General features: G+C 29.1%; 2 protein-coding genes and 2 long non-coding RNA genes across 16 annotated transcripts in view; 3 read left to right on the top strand and 1 right to left on the bottom strand.

Moving 5' to 3' along the window:
- Nucleotides 1-666: 666 nt before the first annotated feature.
- On the top strand, nt 667-3,552 carry LOC136081584 (uncharacterized). Its single transcript, XR_010638921.1, has 2 exons — nt 667-940; nt 3,350-3,552. It is a non-coding gene; the product is annotated as an uncharacterized LOC136081584 (long non-coding RNA).
- Nucleotides 3,553-5,586: 2,034 nt separating this feature from the next.
- On the bottom strand, nt 5,587-10,095 carry LOC136081585 (uncharacterized). Its single transcript, XR_010638922.1, has 2 exons — nt 8,199-10,095; nt 5,587-5,789 (listed from the first exon to the last, which is right to left on the bottom strand). It is a non-coding gene; the product is annotated as an uncharacterized LOC136081585 (long non-coding RNA).
- Nucleotides 10,096-11,333: 1,238 nt separating this feature from the next.
- On the top strand, nt 11,334-11,663 carry LOC136081121 (uncharacterized). The gene has a single exon (XM_065798408.1). It carries the CDS (start codon nt 11,334-11,336, stop codon nt 11,661-11,663), a length of 330 nt encoding a protein of 109 aa, XP_065654480.1.
- Nucleotides 11,664-15,037: 3,374 nt separating this feature from the next.
- The window catches only part of LOC101236961 (myosin-IIIb), a 79,248-nt gene continuing 74,729 nt past the window's right edge, over nt 15,038-19,556 (top strand). For 2 of the 13 annotated variants that reach the window (XM_065798966.1, XM_065798969.1), the window contains exon 1: nt 15,038-15,443. Coding sequence is in view for 3 of the 13 variants with exons in the window: in XM_065798967.1 (XP_065655039.1) it covers nt 15,706-15,798 (93 nt within the window). In the remaining 10 variants the exon portion in view is untranslated. Of the gene's footprint in view, nt 15,444-15,468; nt 15,799-19,556 lie in introns of those variants that run through there. The other 11 variants (XM_065798971.1, XM_065798981.1, XM_065798968.1 and 8 more) reach the window with 9 other exon arrangements.

Raw genomic sequence — 19,556 nt, forward strand, 5'->3', positions numbered from 1 at the left:
CTTTGAGGAGGTAAATTAACACACAAAAAAAGGCTAGACACGAATTAATAAATTCTCTTCTTTTCTTTTTTCTGGGATAACATCAGAATGCTGTCCTTACTATTTATTTGCGATATATCAAGTAACAATTATAAATTTTACAATCATTAAGTTTAAGGGTTAAGGATAAATAATTTAACGTAAAACATTTTGCTAAAATGCACAGTTAAATTATTTAGGAATACAATAAACTTCCTTGTGAGATGACTATTTTATTTGATATCATTAATACGGGTGAATGGCCTATCAAAAAGCTTTTTCTTAAAAATATGTTTCTTGTCATACTATACTATAAAGATATAAATTGCGATTAGAATATACGTTGTGAGTTAAATATTATTAAAAGTAGTAAATTATCACTGTAAAAATGCCCTTAAGTAATAACAATTCGCATGGCAAAGGAAATGCTTTTAGTTTGGTTAACGTATGTTTTTTTTTAAATTTGTTCGTCTGGGTTAGCAAAATGCCTCGATTGTTCAGTTTGTCTACTTATTTAACGATCTACTTATTTAACGTGACTTAATACGTTAAATAAGTATCCGTAAACTAACGCATGCGCAGAATATCATTTTGTCTACTTATTTAACGATCTACTTATTTAACGTGACACCGGGGTGTCGCGTTAAATAAGTAGATCGTTAAATAAGTAGACAGTCAGTTCTGCGCAAGCGTAACGCCTGCGCAGATACAGCGCAAAGCTTCCGTTAGGTAGGTTAAATCTATCGTTAAATAAGTAGCCTTGTTTCCGTTAGGTATAAACTCAAAAAACAAAAATAATCATGTTTTAAAATTTTTTAAAATTATATAATTAAAATGCGAGTCTATAATTACTCTGTTGAAGATGTTTAGCAGTCTCTGATGGAATAATAAATTATTATAATAAAAAAGTGTCAACTTTGTGGTATGTGTATATATAACCCACTATTTAAGTTAAACTTTTATATAATTTATGATTAAGAGTTAATTATTATTGTATATTTTATATTATTTTATGTTTCTGAAGTTAATTTTATGTCTCAGCATCTCAAAACTCACAGTTGTTTTGGGACTTCCATTTTATGCATTGACTTATTTGTCGATTTTGCTCAGAACTATTAGTCAATTTTGTTATGTATTTAAGAGTTGCAATTAAGTATTACTAGAAATACTTATTGAAAACAATCTAAGACCAAATTAACTGTAAATTTATTATAGATTTAAATCTAATTTTCAGAAAGTGACCCTAGGTACAGTTTAAAAAAAGCTTATTGTACCTAGGGCCACTAATTTTCAAACCCTTTTACTTGATGGAATTTTATTAGTATAAGTCAATATACTTATACTAATACAAAGTAATTAGTATAGAGATGTGATCGTATCAGTTTTGCCTTCTTTAGACAAGTCTGGAGTCTGGGGACTTGAATTTGGGCACTAAAAAAATCTGGCTATAGGTACACAAACTTCCCTTAGACCTTATTGGACCTCTTGCCTTAATAAAACTTGAAAAAAATATATTATTACAATTACTGATAATTGAAGTAAATATATTGAAAAATTAACAATTTATGCAACTACTTTATTTTATAGATTTTTGGTACTCTTCAAAAAACTCTAAAATTTTAGATTATTTGATAAAGTCTGCTTATTTTCCTTAAACCAATCAATAAGAAAAAGGTTCAGAGTTTAAACTGGTAGCGGTAAAGGTTTGAAAAAAGCTATTTGTTAATGATAGTATCGTTGTAAAAAGGGGCTGTCGAAGTTCAAAATTTTTCTAAAGTTTTCTTTAAAGTTTGTCAATACAGTCTAAAGACAAGGCCTTAGATATTTTAAAAGACTCACCTTGCTGGCTTGATGATACCTTGATTGATATAGTACAAAGTTTGTTTTTATATCAGTTTTCTAAAATGTTTGGGTTTCCAAGTTTAAAAAATCTGGATTTTTTGCATTTTTAGTTGTTTTAATTCATGTGGTTTTTCAGAAAGATACAGTTGTATGCAAACGATTAATGTTAGAAAATCATATTGGGTGTTTCTAAGTAATGTGTCCTGATGTTGTTTTACATTAGTAGTGTGTTTAGTTTTATGATTCACTCTTTAATAGTTTAAGCAAAGGTGATGTGCCATTGTTAGTGCAAAGAGTTGCACATGAAAATGATTGTGATTTTTTCTTAGAAAGAAATGCAATGGTTTTGTGTAGCAGTATCAACCTAAGTTTAGTTATGTAAAAAGATATTGACATGCGGTAGCATTATCTGAAATGTATTGAGAATGGTAAATTAGAGATGTTTCCTTTTGTTACTGTGTTATACTGTCATAAACAGTGTGTCTTTAGTACTATCAATGTTGTGAATATATCCTGTTATTTCTACTGTTTTTGTTTTATGACATTTGAATATTTAAATTCAATCAATATACATAAATATGTTTTTTTTGTTTTTTATTGTTGATTTGTTTATGTACCTTATGTTCTAGTTAATATTTAAAAAATTCATTACTTATTTTATTTTTGTAAGTGTCTTATAGATGTCTAAAGTTATACAATTGGCTAATTTAGGTCAACTATTGTTTGTTCTTTATTTTGTTATTGGCATGATGATTTGTTTTGCTCACTTTGTAATTGTTTTTTTCTTACTGTCATCAGTTATTCAACTAGGGTTATCGATATAAGATATAGTCAATAGGTACAGCTATTAAAGTCAGTTCTTTATTTACATACATTTTGTTGCAGTTGATTATAGCTACTATTACAACTACACCAAAAGTAGTATTTAAAAATATGGCTATGTAATTTTTAATTATAATGAGATATTTGATCAATTTTTTATAGAATATTGTGAAAGTATAGACTATTCTGGCATGTTGATATATCTTTGATGGGCGGACATAAGAGTATAACTGCATTTTTGACCATTTAACGATTTATATGAGAAAATGTGACTTGTGTATGCCGGCATCAATGGTTTTAACAGTATAGTTACACCATTCGGTTCAAACAGAATAAAAGTAATAACCCATTTCTCAAAATATGACTTCTGTAGCAAAATAATTGGGTTCATAATAATGTTTTTTTGCTCTCCTGAAAAGTTACACTTTTGCAGTTATACTCTTATGTCCGCCCATCAAAGATATGGCTGTTTTAACATTTTTAACATTTATTTGATTTAAAAATTCAAATCCTTCAATTAGATTTTGTAAATCAATTTATTGACATACATTAATCAATGCATTTATTAAGTACTCTTCTGGCACAAAAGCATTTTTATAATTATTTTATTTATTCGTTGTGATTTTATGATACTATTTATATTATACTATATTTCTATTCTATGTAGGCTTGTAATTCCATGTGGAAAAATCGAATTTCTTCCGAAAATGCCCAAGTTTCAACCAAGTTAAATTTTTTCAAAAGGACTTAAAAGCCATGTTGTTTTATTTTGCTATTTATATTGTGTAAGGATATTATTTTTCTCATTGATGTGTAAGGATATTATTATATTGATTTTATTTTCCAAATAAAGTTTTAGTGTAGCATGAAGTGTGTCGTTTCTTTAATATCGTTTGTATTTAAAACATTCTCATAGTAAGAAATAGTAAACTAAGTTTAGGTCACATTTTATTATTATTGCGCTATGCATACATTAAAATCGCTAAAATCGTCGAATAATACCCGTCTAGATTGTTATTCAACGGTAGTACAGTAGTGGTGTAGTGGTAGAGCGCTCGCCTCATAATCAAAAAGTTCTGAGTTCAATCGCCACCACGTCCCTGGCAGTACCGCGCTCAACTCGTTTCTCCGCGTAGCGATCTTGATTGTCATGGTTTGTGTTTCGAAGTTATAGAGTTGAGAGAGGGTTGTAAAAACAACTAAAGCAGCCTCCTTGACTGTAGTGTCTTTTTCGGCTTTGAGGAGGTAAATTAACACACAAAAAAAGGCTAGACACGAACTAATAAATTCTCTTCTTTTCTTTTTTCTGGGATATTATCAGAATGCTGTCCTTACTATTTATCTGCGTAGAATCAAGTAACAATTACAAATTTTACAATCATTAAGTTTAAGGGTTAAGGATAAATAATTTAACGTAAAACATTTTTGCTAAAATGCACAGTTAAATTATTTAGGAATACAATAAACTTCCTTGTGAGATGACTATTTTATTTGATATCATTAATACGGGTGAATGGCCTATCAAAAAGCTTTTTCTTAAAAATATGTTTCTTGTCATACTATACTATAAAGATATAAATTGCGACTAGAATATACGTCGTGAGTTAAATATTATTAAAAGTAGTAAATTATCACTATAAAAACGCCCTTAAGTAATAACAATTCGCATGGCAAAGTGATATGCTTTTAGTTCGGTTAACGTATGTTTTCTTTTAAATTTGTTCGTCTGGGTTAGCAAAATGCCTCGATTGTTCAGTTTGTCTACTTATTTAACGATCTACTTATTTAACGTGACTTAATACGTTAAATAAGTATCCGTAAACTAACGCATGCGCAGAATATCATTTTGTCTACTTATTTAACGATCTACTTATTTAACGTGACACCGGTGTCACGTTAAATAAGTAGATCGTTAAATAAGTAGACAAAATGATATTCTGCGCATGCGTTAGTTTACGGATACTTATTTAACGTATTAAGTCACGTTAAATAAGTAGATCGTTAAATAAGTAGACAAACTGAACAATCGAGGCATTTTGCTAACCCAGACGAACAAATTTAAAAAAAAACATACGTTAACCGAACTAAAAGCATTTCACTTTGCCATGCGAATTGTTATTACTTAAGGGCGTTTTTATAGTGATAATTTACTACTTTTAATAATATTTAACTCACGACGTATATTCTAGTCGCAATTTATATCTTTATAGTATAGTATGACAAGAAACATATTTTTAAGAAAAAGCTTTTTGATAGGCCATTCACCCGTATTAATGATATCAAATAAAATAGTCATCTCACAAGGAAGTTTATTGTATTCCTAAATAATTTAACTGTGCATTTTAGCAAAAATGTTTTACGTTAAATTATTTATCCTTAACCCTTAAACTTAATGATTGTAAAATTTGTAATTGTTACTTGATTCTACGCAGATAAATAGTAAGGACAGCATTCTGATAATATCCCAGAAAAAAGAAAAGAAGAGAATTTATTAGTTCGTGTCTAGCCTTTTTTTGTGTGTTAATTTACCTCCTCAAAGCCGAAAAAGACACTACAGTCAAGGAGGCTGCTTTAGTTGTTTTTACAACCCTCTCTCAACTCTATAACTTCGAAACACAAACCATGACAATCAAGATCGCTACGCGGAGAAACGAGTTGAGCGCGGTACTGCCAGGGACGTGGTGGCGATTGAACTCAGAACTTTTTGATTATGAGGCGAGCGCTCTACCACTACACCACTACTGTACTACCGTTGAATAACAATCTAGACGGGTATTATTCGACGATTTTAGCGATTTTAATGTATGCATAGCGCAATAATAATAAAATGTGACCTAAACTTAGTTTACTATTTCTTACTATGAGAATGTTTTAAATACAAACGATATTAAAGAAACGACACACTTCATGCTACACTAAAACTTTATTTGGAAAATAAAATCAATATAATAATATCCTTACACATCAATGAGAAAAATAATATCCTTACACAATATAAATAGCAAAATAAAACAACATGGCTTTTAAGTCCTTTTGAAAAAATTTAACTTGGTTGAAACTTGGGCATTTTCGGAAGAAATTCGATTTTTCCACATGGAATTACAAGCCTACATAGAATAGAAATATAGTATAATATAAATAGTATCATAAAATCACAACGAATAAATAAAATAATTATAAAAATGCTTTTGTGCCAGAAGAGTACTTAATAAATGCATTGATTAATGTATGTCAATAAATTGATTTACAAAATCTAATTGAAGGATTTGAATTTTTAAATCAAATAAATGTTAAAAATGTTAAAACAGCCATATCTTTGATGGGCGGACATAAGAGTATAACTGCAAAAGTGTAACTTTTCAGGAGAGCAAAAAAACATTATTATGAACCCAATTATTTTGCTACAGAAGTCATATTTTGAGAAATGGGTTATTACTTTTATTCTGTTTGAACCGAATGGTGTAACTATACTGTTAAAACCATTGATGCCGGCATACACAAGTCACATTTTCTCATATAAATCGTTAAATGGTCAAAAATGCAGTTATACTCTTATGTCCGCCCATCAAAGATATATCAACATGCCAGAATAGTCTATACTTTCACAATATTCTATAAAAAATTGATCAAATATCTCATTATAATTAAAAATTACATAGCCATATTTTTAAATACTACTTTTGGTGTAGTTGTAATAGTAGCTATAATCAACTGCAACAAAATGTATGTAAATAAAGAACTGACTTTAATAGCTGTACCTATTGACTATATCTTATATCGATAACCCTAGTTGAATAACTGATGACAGTAAGAAAAAAACAATTACAAAGTGAGCAAAACAAATCATCATGCCAATAACAAAATAAAGAACAAACAATAGTTGACCTAAATTAGCCAATTGTATAACTTTAGACATCTATAAGACACTTACAAAAATAAAATAAGTAATGAATTTTTTAAATATTAACTAGAACATAAGGTACATAAACAAATCAACAATAAAAAACAAAAAAAACATATTTATGTATATTGATTGAATTTAAATATTCAAATGTCATAAAACAAAAACAGTAGAAATAACAGGATATATTCACAACATTGATAGTACTAAAGACACACTGTTTATGACAGTATAACACAGTAACAAAAGGAAACATCTCTAATTTACCATTCTCAATACATTTCAGATAATGCTACCGCATGTCAATATCTTTTTACATAACTAAACTTAGGTTGATACTGCTACACAAAACCATTGCATTTCTTTCTAAGAAAAAATCACAATCATTTTCATGTGCAACTCTATGCACTAACAATGGCGCATCACCTTTGCTTAAACTATTAAAGAGTGAATCATAAAACTAAACACACTACTAATGTAAAACAACATCAGGACACATTACTTAGAAACACCCAATATGATTTTCTAACATTAATCGTTTGCATACAACTGTATCTTTCTGAAAAACCACATGAATTAAAACAACTAAAAATGCAAAAAATCCAGATTTTTTAAACTTGGAAACCCAAACATTTTAGAAAACTGATATAAAAACAAACTTTGTACTATATCAATCAAGGTATCATCAAGCCAGCAAGGTGAGTCTTTTAAAATATCTAAGGCCTTGTCTTTAGACTGTATTGACAAACTTTAAAGAAAACTTTAGAAAAATTTTGAACTTCGACAGCCCCTTTTTACAACGATACTATCATTAACAAATAGCTTTTTTCAAACCTTTACCGCTACCAGTTTAAACTCTGAACCTTTTTCTTATTGATTGGTTTAAGGAAAATAAGCAGACTTTATCAAATAATCTAAAATTTTAGAGTTTTTTGAAGAGTACCAAAAATCTATAAAATAAAGTAGTTGCATAAATTGTTAATTTTTCAATATATTTACTTCAATTATCAGTAATTGTAATAATATATTTTTTTCAAGTTTTATTAAGGCAAGAGGTCCAATAAGGTCTAAGGGAAGTTTGTGTACCTATAGCCAGATTTTTTTAGTGCCCAAATTCAAGTCCCCAGACTCCAGACTTGTCTAAAGAAGGCAAAACTGATACGATCACATCTCTATACTAATTACTTTGTATTAGTATAAGTATATTGACTTATACTAATAAAATTCCATCAAGTAAAAGGGTTTGAAAATTAGTGGCCCTAGGTACAATAAGCTTTTTTTAAACTGTACCTAGGGTCACTTTCTGAAAATTAGATTTAAATCTATAATAAATTTACAGTTAATTTGGTCTTAGATTGTTTTCAATAAGTATTTCTAGTAATACTTAATTGCAACTCTTAAATACATAACAAAATTGACTAATAGTTCTGAGCAAAATCGACAAATAAGTCAATGCATAAAATGGAAGTCCCAAAACAACTGTGAGTTTTGAGATGCTGAGACATAAAATTAACTTCAGAAACATAAAATAATATAAAATATACAATAATAATTAACTCTTAATCATAAATTATATAAAAGTTTAACTTAAATAGTGGGTTATATATACACATACCACAAAGTTGACACTTTTTTATTATAATAATTTATTATTCCATCAGAGACTGCTAAACATCTTCAACAGAGTAATTATAGACTCGCATTTTAATTATATAATTTTAAAAAATTTTAAAACATGATTATTTTTGTTTTTTGAGTTTATACCTAACGGAAACAAGGCTACTTATTTAACGATAGATTTAACCTACCTAACGGAAGCTTTGCGCTGTATCTGCGCAGGCGTTACGCTTGCGCAGAACTGACTGTCTACTTATTTAACGATCTACTTATTTAACGCGACACCGGAAACGTATTGTCTTTCGTCCCCTCGTCGACCGTGTAGTTCTTCGATTCTGGAAATGTTCTTCCTTAGTTACAAGTAGTTCTGGCATATCATGTATATTAGATCTATCACTATTGGAAGGGTCGAGTTTATCATTGTTGATGGGATCATCATGTATATCGTCTTCATTATTCATACGTGTGCTAGGTTCATTTAGGCGTTTGTTTATTTGATCACAGTGTGCTAATGTACCGGAAGAGTTATTCCTCAAAATGATTGCAGTGTTAAGACCAGCCTGAGATATGAATGCAGCAAGTTCAGGTTTGGAATCTGGTTTTTATCGATACCATAATGGTGTTCCACTTTTAAAACTCATAGTGAGAGGAGATCTTAGCTGTCTCCCCATCATCTCGGAAGGACTTTTTGAACTCCCTGCATGGGTATTGTCCTATAGCTTAAAAGCATTCTGCTTAAATATCCCCATATTGAACCTTTATCTGGTGAATACGCTTTTAACCCAATCTTTACTGTCTCTACCATTCTTTCGGCCGCTCCATTAGATTGAGGGTGGTATGGCGGGATTTTATACGGCAAGCAACCTATTTTCTTTAGCCACTACTGCAAAGTGGTATCATGAAATTCGGCAGCGTTGTCGGACACCAAAACTTCCGGAACTCCATTTCTCGAAAAGACATTATTTAGTACTGCCTTTACTGTGGCAGCTTCACGGTTATTTACCTTAATAACTTCCGGCCATCCAGAAAAGGAGTCTACTAAAATTGAAAACAGTCCAATGCCCTGCATAGGGGCATGATCCATATGTACTCTACACCAAGGTTTACTTTCATTTGGCCATGTATGTAATGTCCTCTCCTTCTTCACTTTTATTTCAGCACATTTTTCACAGCTTTTTGCATATTCTTCGACATCTTGACAGTGGCCAGGCCACCAGGCTTCCAGTTTTAATCTACATCGCGTTTGCATTGTGCCACAATGTATGTCATCATGGACCGATTTGATGAACATCTTTCTCATTGTTCGAGGAGGTATAATGAGATCTCTATTACATATGATTCTTTTTTCGATAGTCAGTTTATTCCTAATAGATTTATAAGGTCTTTCTGTTTCAGAGCATCTGCCCCAATTATTTTTGTTAATTCTGGTTTTGATTTCCATCAATACTCTATCATTTTCCGTTTCTTTCATTATTTGATCAAGGTTAACAATATCTGACTCGACTAAGTGTATAAATGTCCCTTGGCCCTTCTCTTCATCTTGTGATAGAAAAGACAATCTTGATAAGGCATCGGCATGAGGAATATTCTCTCCCTTCTTATAGTTTATTTCGTAATTGAATGCCACCATTTGTATGGCCCAACTTAAAATTCTAGCGGATGTGACTTTGGGCAGTTGTTTATTACTATCAAATATAAATTCTAGTGGCCTGTGATTGGATATTAGTTTGAATTTTCTACCCAACAGAAAATGCCTAGCCCTGTGAGTAGACCATACAATAGCCAAAGCTTCTCTTTCAATATTAGAATATCTTGTCTCAGCGTCTGATAAAGTTCGCGAGAGATACAATACAGGATGGCCATTTTGTGAAAGTATTCCAGATATAGCTTTTTCACTGGCATCGGTTGTCAATTCCAGATCTTGGTTGATGTCATAAAAATTTACTACAGGTTCTTCGCTAAGGTTCCTTTTTAGCAATTCAAATGCATGTTAATGTTCCTTCTTCCATTCGAATATAACCCCTTTCTTTCTTAATTTGTTTAAAGGTAAAATTTTTCAGCATATTTTTGTATATGTCGACCATAAAAGTTTATTAGTCCTATGAACGACTCAAGTTCCTTTTTATCCTTAGGAGGGTTTATTCCGAGTATTTTGCTGACTAGATTACGATCTGGGGTAACTCCCTTTTCTGACAGTTCGTATCCTAAAAATGAAAGACATTTCGCTTCATTCACTGATTTTCTTGTATTTATGCTCATTCCAGATTTCTTCAATTGCTCAAAATCTTATTCAAATTCGATTTAAGTTCTTCAGCATTTTGATATTATAATCGTTTATTTTTACATTAATCTCTGAATTTGTACATTCATGTTAATGGAGTATACACTAGTATCATCTTTCTCTATTTCCTCTACTGTTTTTTCATACTTATTGTTTGTTCTGCATACGTTTTTAAAATGGTTAAACTTCCCACATTTTGTGCAACTTTTCCCAAATGCTGGGCATTTCCTAGGTGGGTGCTGAAGGCCACAATATTTGCATTTAAATGTTTTTTCTTTGTTTTTATCAATATGATTAACTAAAGGTATGTCTATGTTGCTTCCAATGTTGTTTTGATGCTAAAAATCTAACTCTTTCAGCAATAATTAGTCGTTTCTGAGGCCTCAAATGGGGCATAATAACAGTTTTAATATCATCGAATATCATATTTTTTAACTCTTTTGGATATACCATAAGGGAAATTTTTTTTACTGCTTCAATGCCTGCTTTTGCCAGAAATAAGTCTGTTATCTCGTAACAATCGTTTATCTCATCTTTTAATTTCTTGGAACGTGCGGAGGCTAAAAAGCACCTAATCTATGCTTCCTCATTGTCTGGGTCATCTAAAGTCAAATCAGACCCTACTCGCAGCACCATTGTTGTAACGTTAATAAATACCAGAACTTGTAATGAAATACATATATATTATAAGTAAGCCATCTTTACATGCATATATATATTAACTAAAAAAAACGCCTCGTATATATATAAACATTGTTCCTGCTCGTCCGCATTAAGCTCTACGGCTTCACAGTTGGTAATATCAAGTTGTCAATAAATATTGATGGAATTCCTCTTTTTAAATCATCGATTATGCAGATGTGGCCAATTCTTGCATGCTTTGATAATTCTGATATATTTGTTATTGCTATCTTTTATGGTGATCATAAACCAGACATTAATGAATATTTGTTAGATTTTATTAATGAATGGAATGAGTTAAGGTACACTGGAATTATGTTCAATGGAGACCAGATAAGCGCAGAGATTAAATCTTTTGTTTGTGATGCACCTTCTATAGCCTTTTTAAAGTGTATAGTCCCTCATTCTGGTTATTATTCCTGTGAAAGGTGCATTATTCATGGAACACATGAAGAAGGAGTGGTATTTAATAAAGATGAACATTTTCAATTGAGACATTAAATTACTTTCGAACAGTTTGGATATCACAATGATCATCAAAGATCAATGTCTCCTTTAACTGGAATTGGAATTGATTTCATTTATTCTTTCACACTAGATTACATGCATCTGTATGTTTAGGTGTAATGCGTCGCATCTTAAATTATCTGAAAAAAGGACTAGGAGGGAAAATATCTGCTGCTCAAATTTCAGAGGTATCTCAAGTATTGGTGAGTAATAATGGATGTATACCAAGTGAGTTTGCTTGGCAACCTAGAAGTTTAAATGCCTTGAATAGATTGAAAGCGACAGAATTTTGACAATTTTTATTATATACTGGTCCAGTTGCATTAAAAGGTATAGTATCAAAGAAGTTGTATGAACATTTTTTGGTCCTAAGTATTGCAATGACCATATTATTAGAAGATGATGAACATCTACGTGTTCCATATTTAGATTATGCAAATGATTTACTAAAGTATTTTGTGAATGAAGCCAAACATATATATGGCAATACATTTACAGTCTATAATGTGCATATTCTTTTGCACTTAGTTGACAATTTTCGTAATCATTCAAATTCTCTTAACAGAATATCATGTTTTCCTTTTAACAACTTTCTTTAAAGAATGAAAAAAAACATGCGGAATTATTAACCACTTTTGTAGATCTTTTAATTTTCTTTGTAGTTTCCCGATTAGATAAGGGTTTATCTTTACATGCTTTGATTACTGCTAATGCTTCATTCGTTAAACGCTTTCCACGTCCCATTTCAATTTAATTAAGGTATCAAAAACCAAATGTTAAAAACTTTATAAGCCGTGATTTCACATGCTTTTTGTTTAACTTACAAAAAAAAAGTTACAAATGCGTATCACCAGATCAAAATATACAAGTAAACTGAAAATAATTATTGATGTGGCTAATTCTATTTGCTACTGCAAATATTAAGTATTATACATTTTTTGGTTTTATCAAATGTACCGCAATTTAATTATGCTATATTATAATCTAAAAAGTTGTTGTTTGTAACAATAATTATATAATCAATCAATCAAAATTTATTGACAGGCTCAAGGCCCAATATAATAAATATACAATGGGTAAAATAAAGTGGATTAGAATAAAACAAAGACTAACGTACTTGAATATAAACAAAACCCAAGAAAAAAATAAATAAATAAAACAAAGATCATGTTATTTAATGCGAAAGGCATTAAATAACATGATCTTTGTTTGTATATGTGTAGAGCTGAACTTTCTACGGATGAGGTTAGCTTTAGCATAGGTAGAGCGCACGTGTTTTAAAATATCTTTGTCATCCTGCATATCGTTTGAGATCAAGTGACCCAAATACTTATAATGACTAGTGTATGTGAGAACCATGCCAGATAATGTGAAATGAAGGCTATTTATAAGGGGTTTATAAATTTCAAAAAACATAATTTGAGACTTAATATTGTTATAAACTATATCATGTTTTACAGCATAACTGGAGCATAAATCAAGTAAGATCTGGAGACCTTTGGCTGAGGGTGCACACAGGACAATATCATCAGCATAAAGAAGATGGTTAACAAGAGAAGGACCCAAGCAACAGCCTACAGAAGTTTTATTGAGTAAAACACTAAGATCGTTAATATATATATTAAATAGAAGAGGAGACAGTACACCTCCTTGTCGCACTCCATTACTGATATTAAATTTTTTGGATAATATTCCACCCCAAAGGATCTGAGCTGTTTGACCAACATACCAGACAATAAGTAAGGGTAAAGTTACACCAGAGATAATTTTAGATTCATAAATAGTGTATCAAAGCGAACTCTATCAAAGGCTTTACTAATGTCAATAAATGCCACATGCATATTTGAGCCATGTGATAGGTAGAAATTTAAAATATCTTTTAAAATAAGAATTGGCATAAAAGTGCTATGGTTTTTTTTAAATCCGAATTGGTTTGGAGTCCCAGTGAAACTTTTATTAATGCGTGAGACAAAAATATGTTCCAAAACCTTTGAGAAAATTGTCACCAAAGCAATTGGACGATAATTAGCAGAATTGGAGATGTCACCATTCTTATCTTTAACCACAGGAGAAATAACAGAGTGTGAAGCACCAATTGGCATGTATCCATGGCAAAGCATGGAGAAAAAATATAAAGACAAAATATTAAAGTAATTTGGGCTAGCATAGAGATAATGCTCCAACTGTCCAAAATGGTCAGCTGCTTTTCAACAGGGCATTCGATTTATGATAGATTGGACTTCATCAGGAGTGACAAGATAGGCATCTTGTCACTCCTGATCTTTAAGAAGATTACAGTGTTTAACTATAAAGTTGTCATTTATATTGCATGTTGGCTTGACTGAGTTGAACAGGGTGGAATAGTTATTATACCACATGTGGCATACATTATCAGGACCTATTGCAGAGACAATAGAAGGTGGAAGACTACATATATCGCTGCGAATAGAAGTCACAATAGACCAGAAACTGGTATAGTTCTTATTTGCTAAACTGTTCACCAGCTTTTCTGCTTTTATAGTATCTTCTTTTTTTTACAGAAACGAATGGCATATTTATATAAGGCTCTTGAATTTTTAAAAAGATTGAAGATTGGACCAAATTTTGGTTTATTATAGCTACGCCATAAGCAGAACGCATCTTTAGCAGCCTTATGAGCATCTTTTACATAATCTGTCCAACCTGTCATAGGTTGTTTTCTATTTAAACTTGATTTAGAATAATTAAGACACTGAGATGAAGATTGAGTAAGACATTCGTTCAAAATATGGTACAGGTGGCTAATCTGCTTAACATGCTCATGTGAGTTACAATGTAAATTATTACAGTTAATTACTTCAAACTGACCCCCGCTAATTGAAGATACTAAGTTAGACACAGTGGAAGTATACTCCTTTATCATAATGGTCAACAAAGCATTAAAATTTATTTTAGGAGATCTTGTCGAAGTAGGGTGAGCAGTATAGGAAGAAGCTGTATTAATTTTAAACGAGATATCAAACGCTTAAGGTAAATGATCAGATGAACTAGTTGACTGAATTATTTCGTTGCATAGAGAACTTTGGGAGACAAGACAGTAATCAATCCAAGAAGAGGTGCCCCATGCTTCACTAACAAAGGTAAAGGAATCATGTGGAAGACAGATATCTGCTGTAACAAGATGTTTATCTGTACAAAAATCAACTAAGTGTGGATACGAAAGAAGCACCGCACAAATTTGCTTAGAGATTTACAAAATATTGGATAAGTACATGGTGAGGCTAATTCTATTTTCTCCACTGTATATGCACCACTTAATTTAAGACCCATTGAAATGAGACAGTTGCATTCTGTGTTTATACTAAAACAAAATAGTTTTACGCGGGTTCATGTTGATAAAATTTAAAATGCGTGAGCACTCATTTTTTATAGATTATGGTTGATAAAAAATAAAAATATTAAAATCGCAAGGAAAAGCTTCAAAATATAATCGTTGAAATTTAAAACGAACTACGTATTAGTTTGATAAAAATCTATAGAATCGGTTGAAACACAAATCTGTGGAAACTAAAAACTACCATAGTTTTGAAAACAATTCTAAGCTCAGCCAGTCCTCCTCGAATTATTTCCGTTTTTTGGTAGATTTTTTTTGAAGATCAGTACAACCGAATAACTATTTGTATAAATATGTTAAAAGAAAAATTTTAATATAATTGGTTCTTGAAATAATAGTTTAAAAATGTAAAAATCACCCCCAAAAAACGTTAAACATCGCGTAAACCTACAATATAGCTCGTAAGTAAATTTTTTATTAATATTAATTATTTATTTTGTATTCATAAAATGTGATTGAGTTAAGGTTTTTTTAAAATTTTGTTATTTATGTTTTTGTTGAAACATAGCTTTTACTATTAACTATTAAAATGGATCATCCCACCTCTGATCCACCAGATATTTAAAAATTGATTTTACTCAAGAAAGACGAGTTGTTTGTATTTGTTAACTGCCTATAAACTATAGTTCATTATTATTTTGATTAAAATTGAAAATGTTTTAAATGGAAAGATCATCCTCTTTCATAAGGAATTTAGAGGAAGTTAAAGGAAAATGGGATCTTTTAGAAATTATTGGCGAAGGAACATATGGAGAGGTCAGCTTAGAAACTTGAATCTAAAGTCTAATTATCAAAAAATAAAATTAAATATTTTACTAAAATATTTAATTTTACTAAAATATTTATTTTTGTATTTACTAAAATTTTTAGTAAATATAAAATTAAATATTTTAGTAAATAAAATTAAATATTGTAGTAACTTCTAAATAAAATCTAAATCTAAAATCTAATAATCTATTTTTTTTTAACAAAATTATGAGTTAAAAAATTGAAATTAATTAATTTAGTAATTTAACTTAATGGTCAATGATCTTTTTTGTTAACTATAACTGGAACTTAATATAATTTTACTTAAACTTCTTGTTATATGGTCTAGCTGTTGTGTGTAACTCTTACCAATAGCCCTTGTAAAATTTAGCAATGAATGGGATTACAAGTTGAAGCTTTAATAGCTTCAGGTATTAGTTTGTAAGTCACTTTGTATTTTTTCAAAACAATGTAAAAAAATTTGAATTAATATTTTTTAAGCAATCAATATTTTTTAAATAGCTTCATTTTCTTCAATAAATGAAATTAAATTACTTTTAAAATTGTTGTTTAACTTATAATATTAAACTGCATAAACTGCTTAGAGAATTAGTTTGTGTAAAAAAACCCTGATATTTTCTATGTATAAATAGCAGAGTATACATTATAAAAGACAGGTAAATAAATATATTTGCTGTGGCAAAATGAATTATTTTTGCAGTTTCAAGTTTAGTTTTAAATTGATCTCTTTTATTTGTTGTTATTATTACTACTTTTTAAATATGTCATTAGCTTATCTTTTTTATTTGTCTATAAATAATAATTATTTCTTATTATATATATATATATATATATATATATATATATATATATATATATATATATATATATATATATATATATATACATATACATATACATATACATATATATATATATATATATATATATATATATATATATATATATATATATATATATATATATACATATATATACATATATATATATATATATATATATATATATATATATATATATATATATATATAAATGTATATATATATATATATATATATATATATATATATATATATATATATATATATATATATATATATATATATATGTACAGTTTTATAGTGAAAATAAATGATTGATTTTAACATAAAGCAATATTCTTTATTTTAAAATAATAAATAGAATAAGTTTTTTGTAAGTAAAATATTTATAAAAGTTACAAAGGATATATGTTTTATTAAGTTTATTAATTTACTTTTACTAATTTCAACATTGTTAAAAAGAGCATATTTGCTTTCTAGCTGAAGTTAGCACAAAGATGTTGGTTAACGTACAATTTTATTATGCTTTAACTATTAATTTAGGCTTTAAGTTACAAAGAGTTGCACATAAAAAAACTAAAATATCTGTATTATGTAATTTCGTTATCTTTTTTTGTCAAGTTATAAAAGTTATTTAGTTAGGTTCACTTCTCCAGGTTTCTATGTAAGGAAAAGTTAAATCTAGCTTAAAATAACCCTTGTCTTAGAGGCTTTTTATTAAGTTAAGGCTAGTGATGGTGTCTAACTCAAAATAATTATTCCGGGCAGATGTTAACTGCATCCGGCTACTGTCTTATAAAAAGCCTACTTGGTAAAGACTTTTAAAAGGTTAGCAGACAATATTGGTTGACCAGCCATGAAACTTTTCATTTAATATGTTAGCATAGATGCAAATCTGTGTTACATTGTTTCCTACATAGGAGAATTGATCCAAATTTTGGATCTTCTTGGCTATACTGATGGGTTTTTGCTTGCGCTTTCTCAGTAGTGGTTATGCAACTCTTTCTGTTGCATAGCCAATACCAAGAAGGTAGTGGCTACGAAACAAGCCGTAATCTCTAAGACTCAATTTAATGGTTCTAATGTCAGTTGGTAGTAAAGTTTCCGAAACTGTGGTAGCTCTCAGAGAGGCTGATTTTGTCAACAAATTTACAATATCTGAACTTTAGCGTCCAAAAAAGTTTGTTTATATTTGTCCAAAAGACTAAGTCCTGGAATGTAACATCTACTGAGGTACAAATATCTTATGAAGTTGTAAACCTATCTGTACCAATTATTTTAAATATACTCAATAATGATTATGATTTATCAAAAAGAATTAAACTTAAAGTTATAGAAATAAAATAACTTACTGATCTTTGTCTTCAAAATTACTATTTTGTTGGGAAGGAGTCTATCACCAATTTAAAATTTCAGGATCAACTAGTCTTAGTTTAATGGTTATCATATCTGAAGCATTTTTGCAATGAATAAGAATATTAATATAAAATCTTTTTACGATACTTTGATGACAGTCACATATGAGTTAAATCAATCGAACAAGCTAACAAATTGCTTGATATTTTTAGCCAACAAAATATCGGCCTTAAATATATATGATACTTGTAGATATAAATAAATCACTCAAATTTTTAGATAAGAATATTACCAATAACAAAAATGACCAGTACGAGTTCAAGATTCACTGTAAAGATGCAATTTATCAATATTCAAATTGGACATAATCCAAAAGTTCTTGAAGATATTTTTACTTCATAAAGCCTATATTTACAACAAGAAATTGATTTTCTAATACAAGTGTTTGTTGAAAATAATTTCAAAAAATGTAAATTAAAATAAATAGTTCAAAAATATAAAACAAAAATATTAAAACCTTTATCCGTTTTATTTAAACAAAAAAACCTACCTCCTTTAATGACTTGAGGACAGTTTTGCTACTATAAATACCTGGGATAAGTCTGAAACTTAAAAAATGTATTAGAACTTTGATTACAGTGCTGTCTTTAAATCTAATTTTAAAACAATATTAACAAATAAAAATAAATTTGTATTCCCATGCTTCAGCAAACCAGGTGTTTATAAACGAACTTGTAGTTGCAGTAAATCATATGTAGGTGAAACTGGTTTAAAAATGTCCACATGATTTTTACAAAACCAAAATCATTTCATGACAGGAATGGAATAGCTCTGGTGTATCAAACCATAAAAAATTTTGTCAGGGAAATATTTACTGAACTGACGCCAAATGTTTTAGCATTGAGTTCTAATACATTTGAAAGAAAAATTAGAGAAGCTTTGGAGATGTCTAAGATTTCTAAACGCAGGTTTTTGGAAACCAAAGATCCATTCTATTCAGATTAAAAATTGATGTTCAATATGTTTTCCTTAACAAGTTTTTTAAATGCTATTTTTAATAATAAATAGTTTTATAGTCTGATGATGAGACCATCTTGTGGCCTCGAAATATTACTGATAAATAAATAATATACTTGTTTTGAATGTCTCCATAAAAAAGAAGTAATTTAAAATAAATAATTTAGTGTACATTCATTCAAGATGTTTTTAAAACAATACATTAAGTTTGTATGACATAAGTTTTATTTAGTAACGCAAATTATGTTTACAAATATCTTATTTGTAGCTGATAAAATATAAATTGTTTACAATCTTTATTAAAAAATAGTTCTAAATACCTCTAAAAGAATATATAAAAATTTTGATAAAAAAAAGCAAAAGGTTTTTATTTTATGTATAAAAATATTTTAAAAAATAAATAATATATATAATCTTTTTCAATATAAAAAGTTTAAAAAATATATAATCTTCAAATTTCAATATAATAAATATAATCTTTTTCAAATAACAAATTTAAATTTTTTTGGTAACTTTTATGTTAGTTATTTTTGAAATGATTTTAACGCAGTT

The sequence above is a fragment of the Hydra vulgaris genome, chromosome 06 (genome assembly GCF_038396675.1).
Source record: "Hydra vulgaris chromosome 06, alternate assembly HydraT2T_AEP".
NCBI lineage: Eukaryota > Metazoa > Cnidaria > Hydrozoa > Anthoathecata > Hydridae > Hydra > Hydra vulgaris.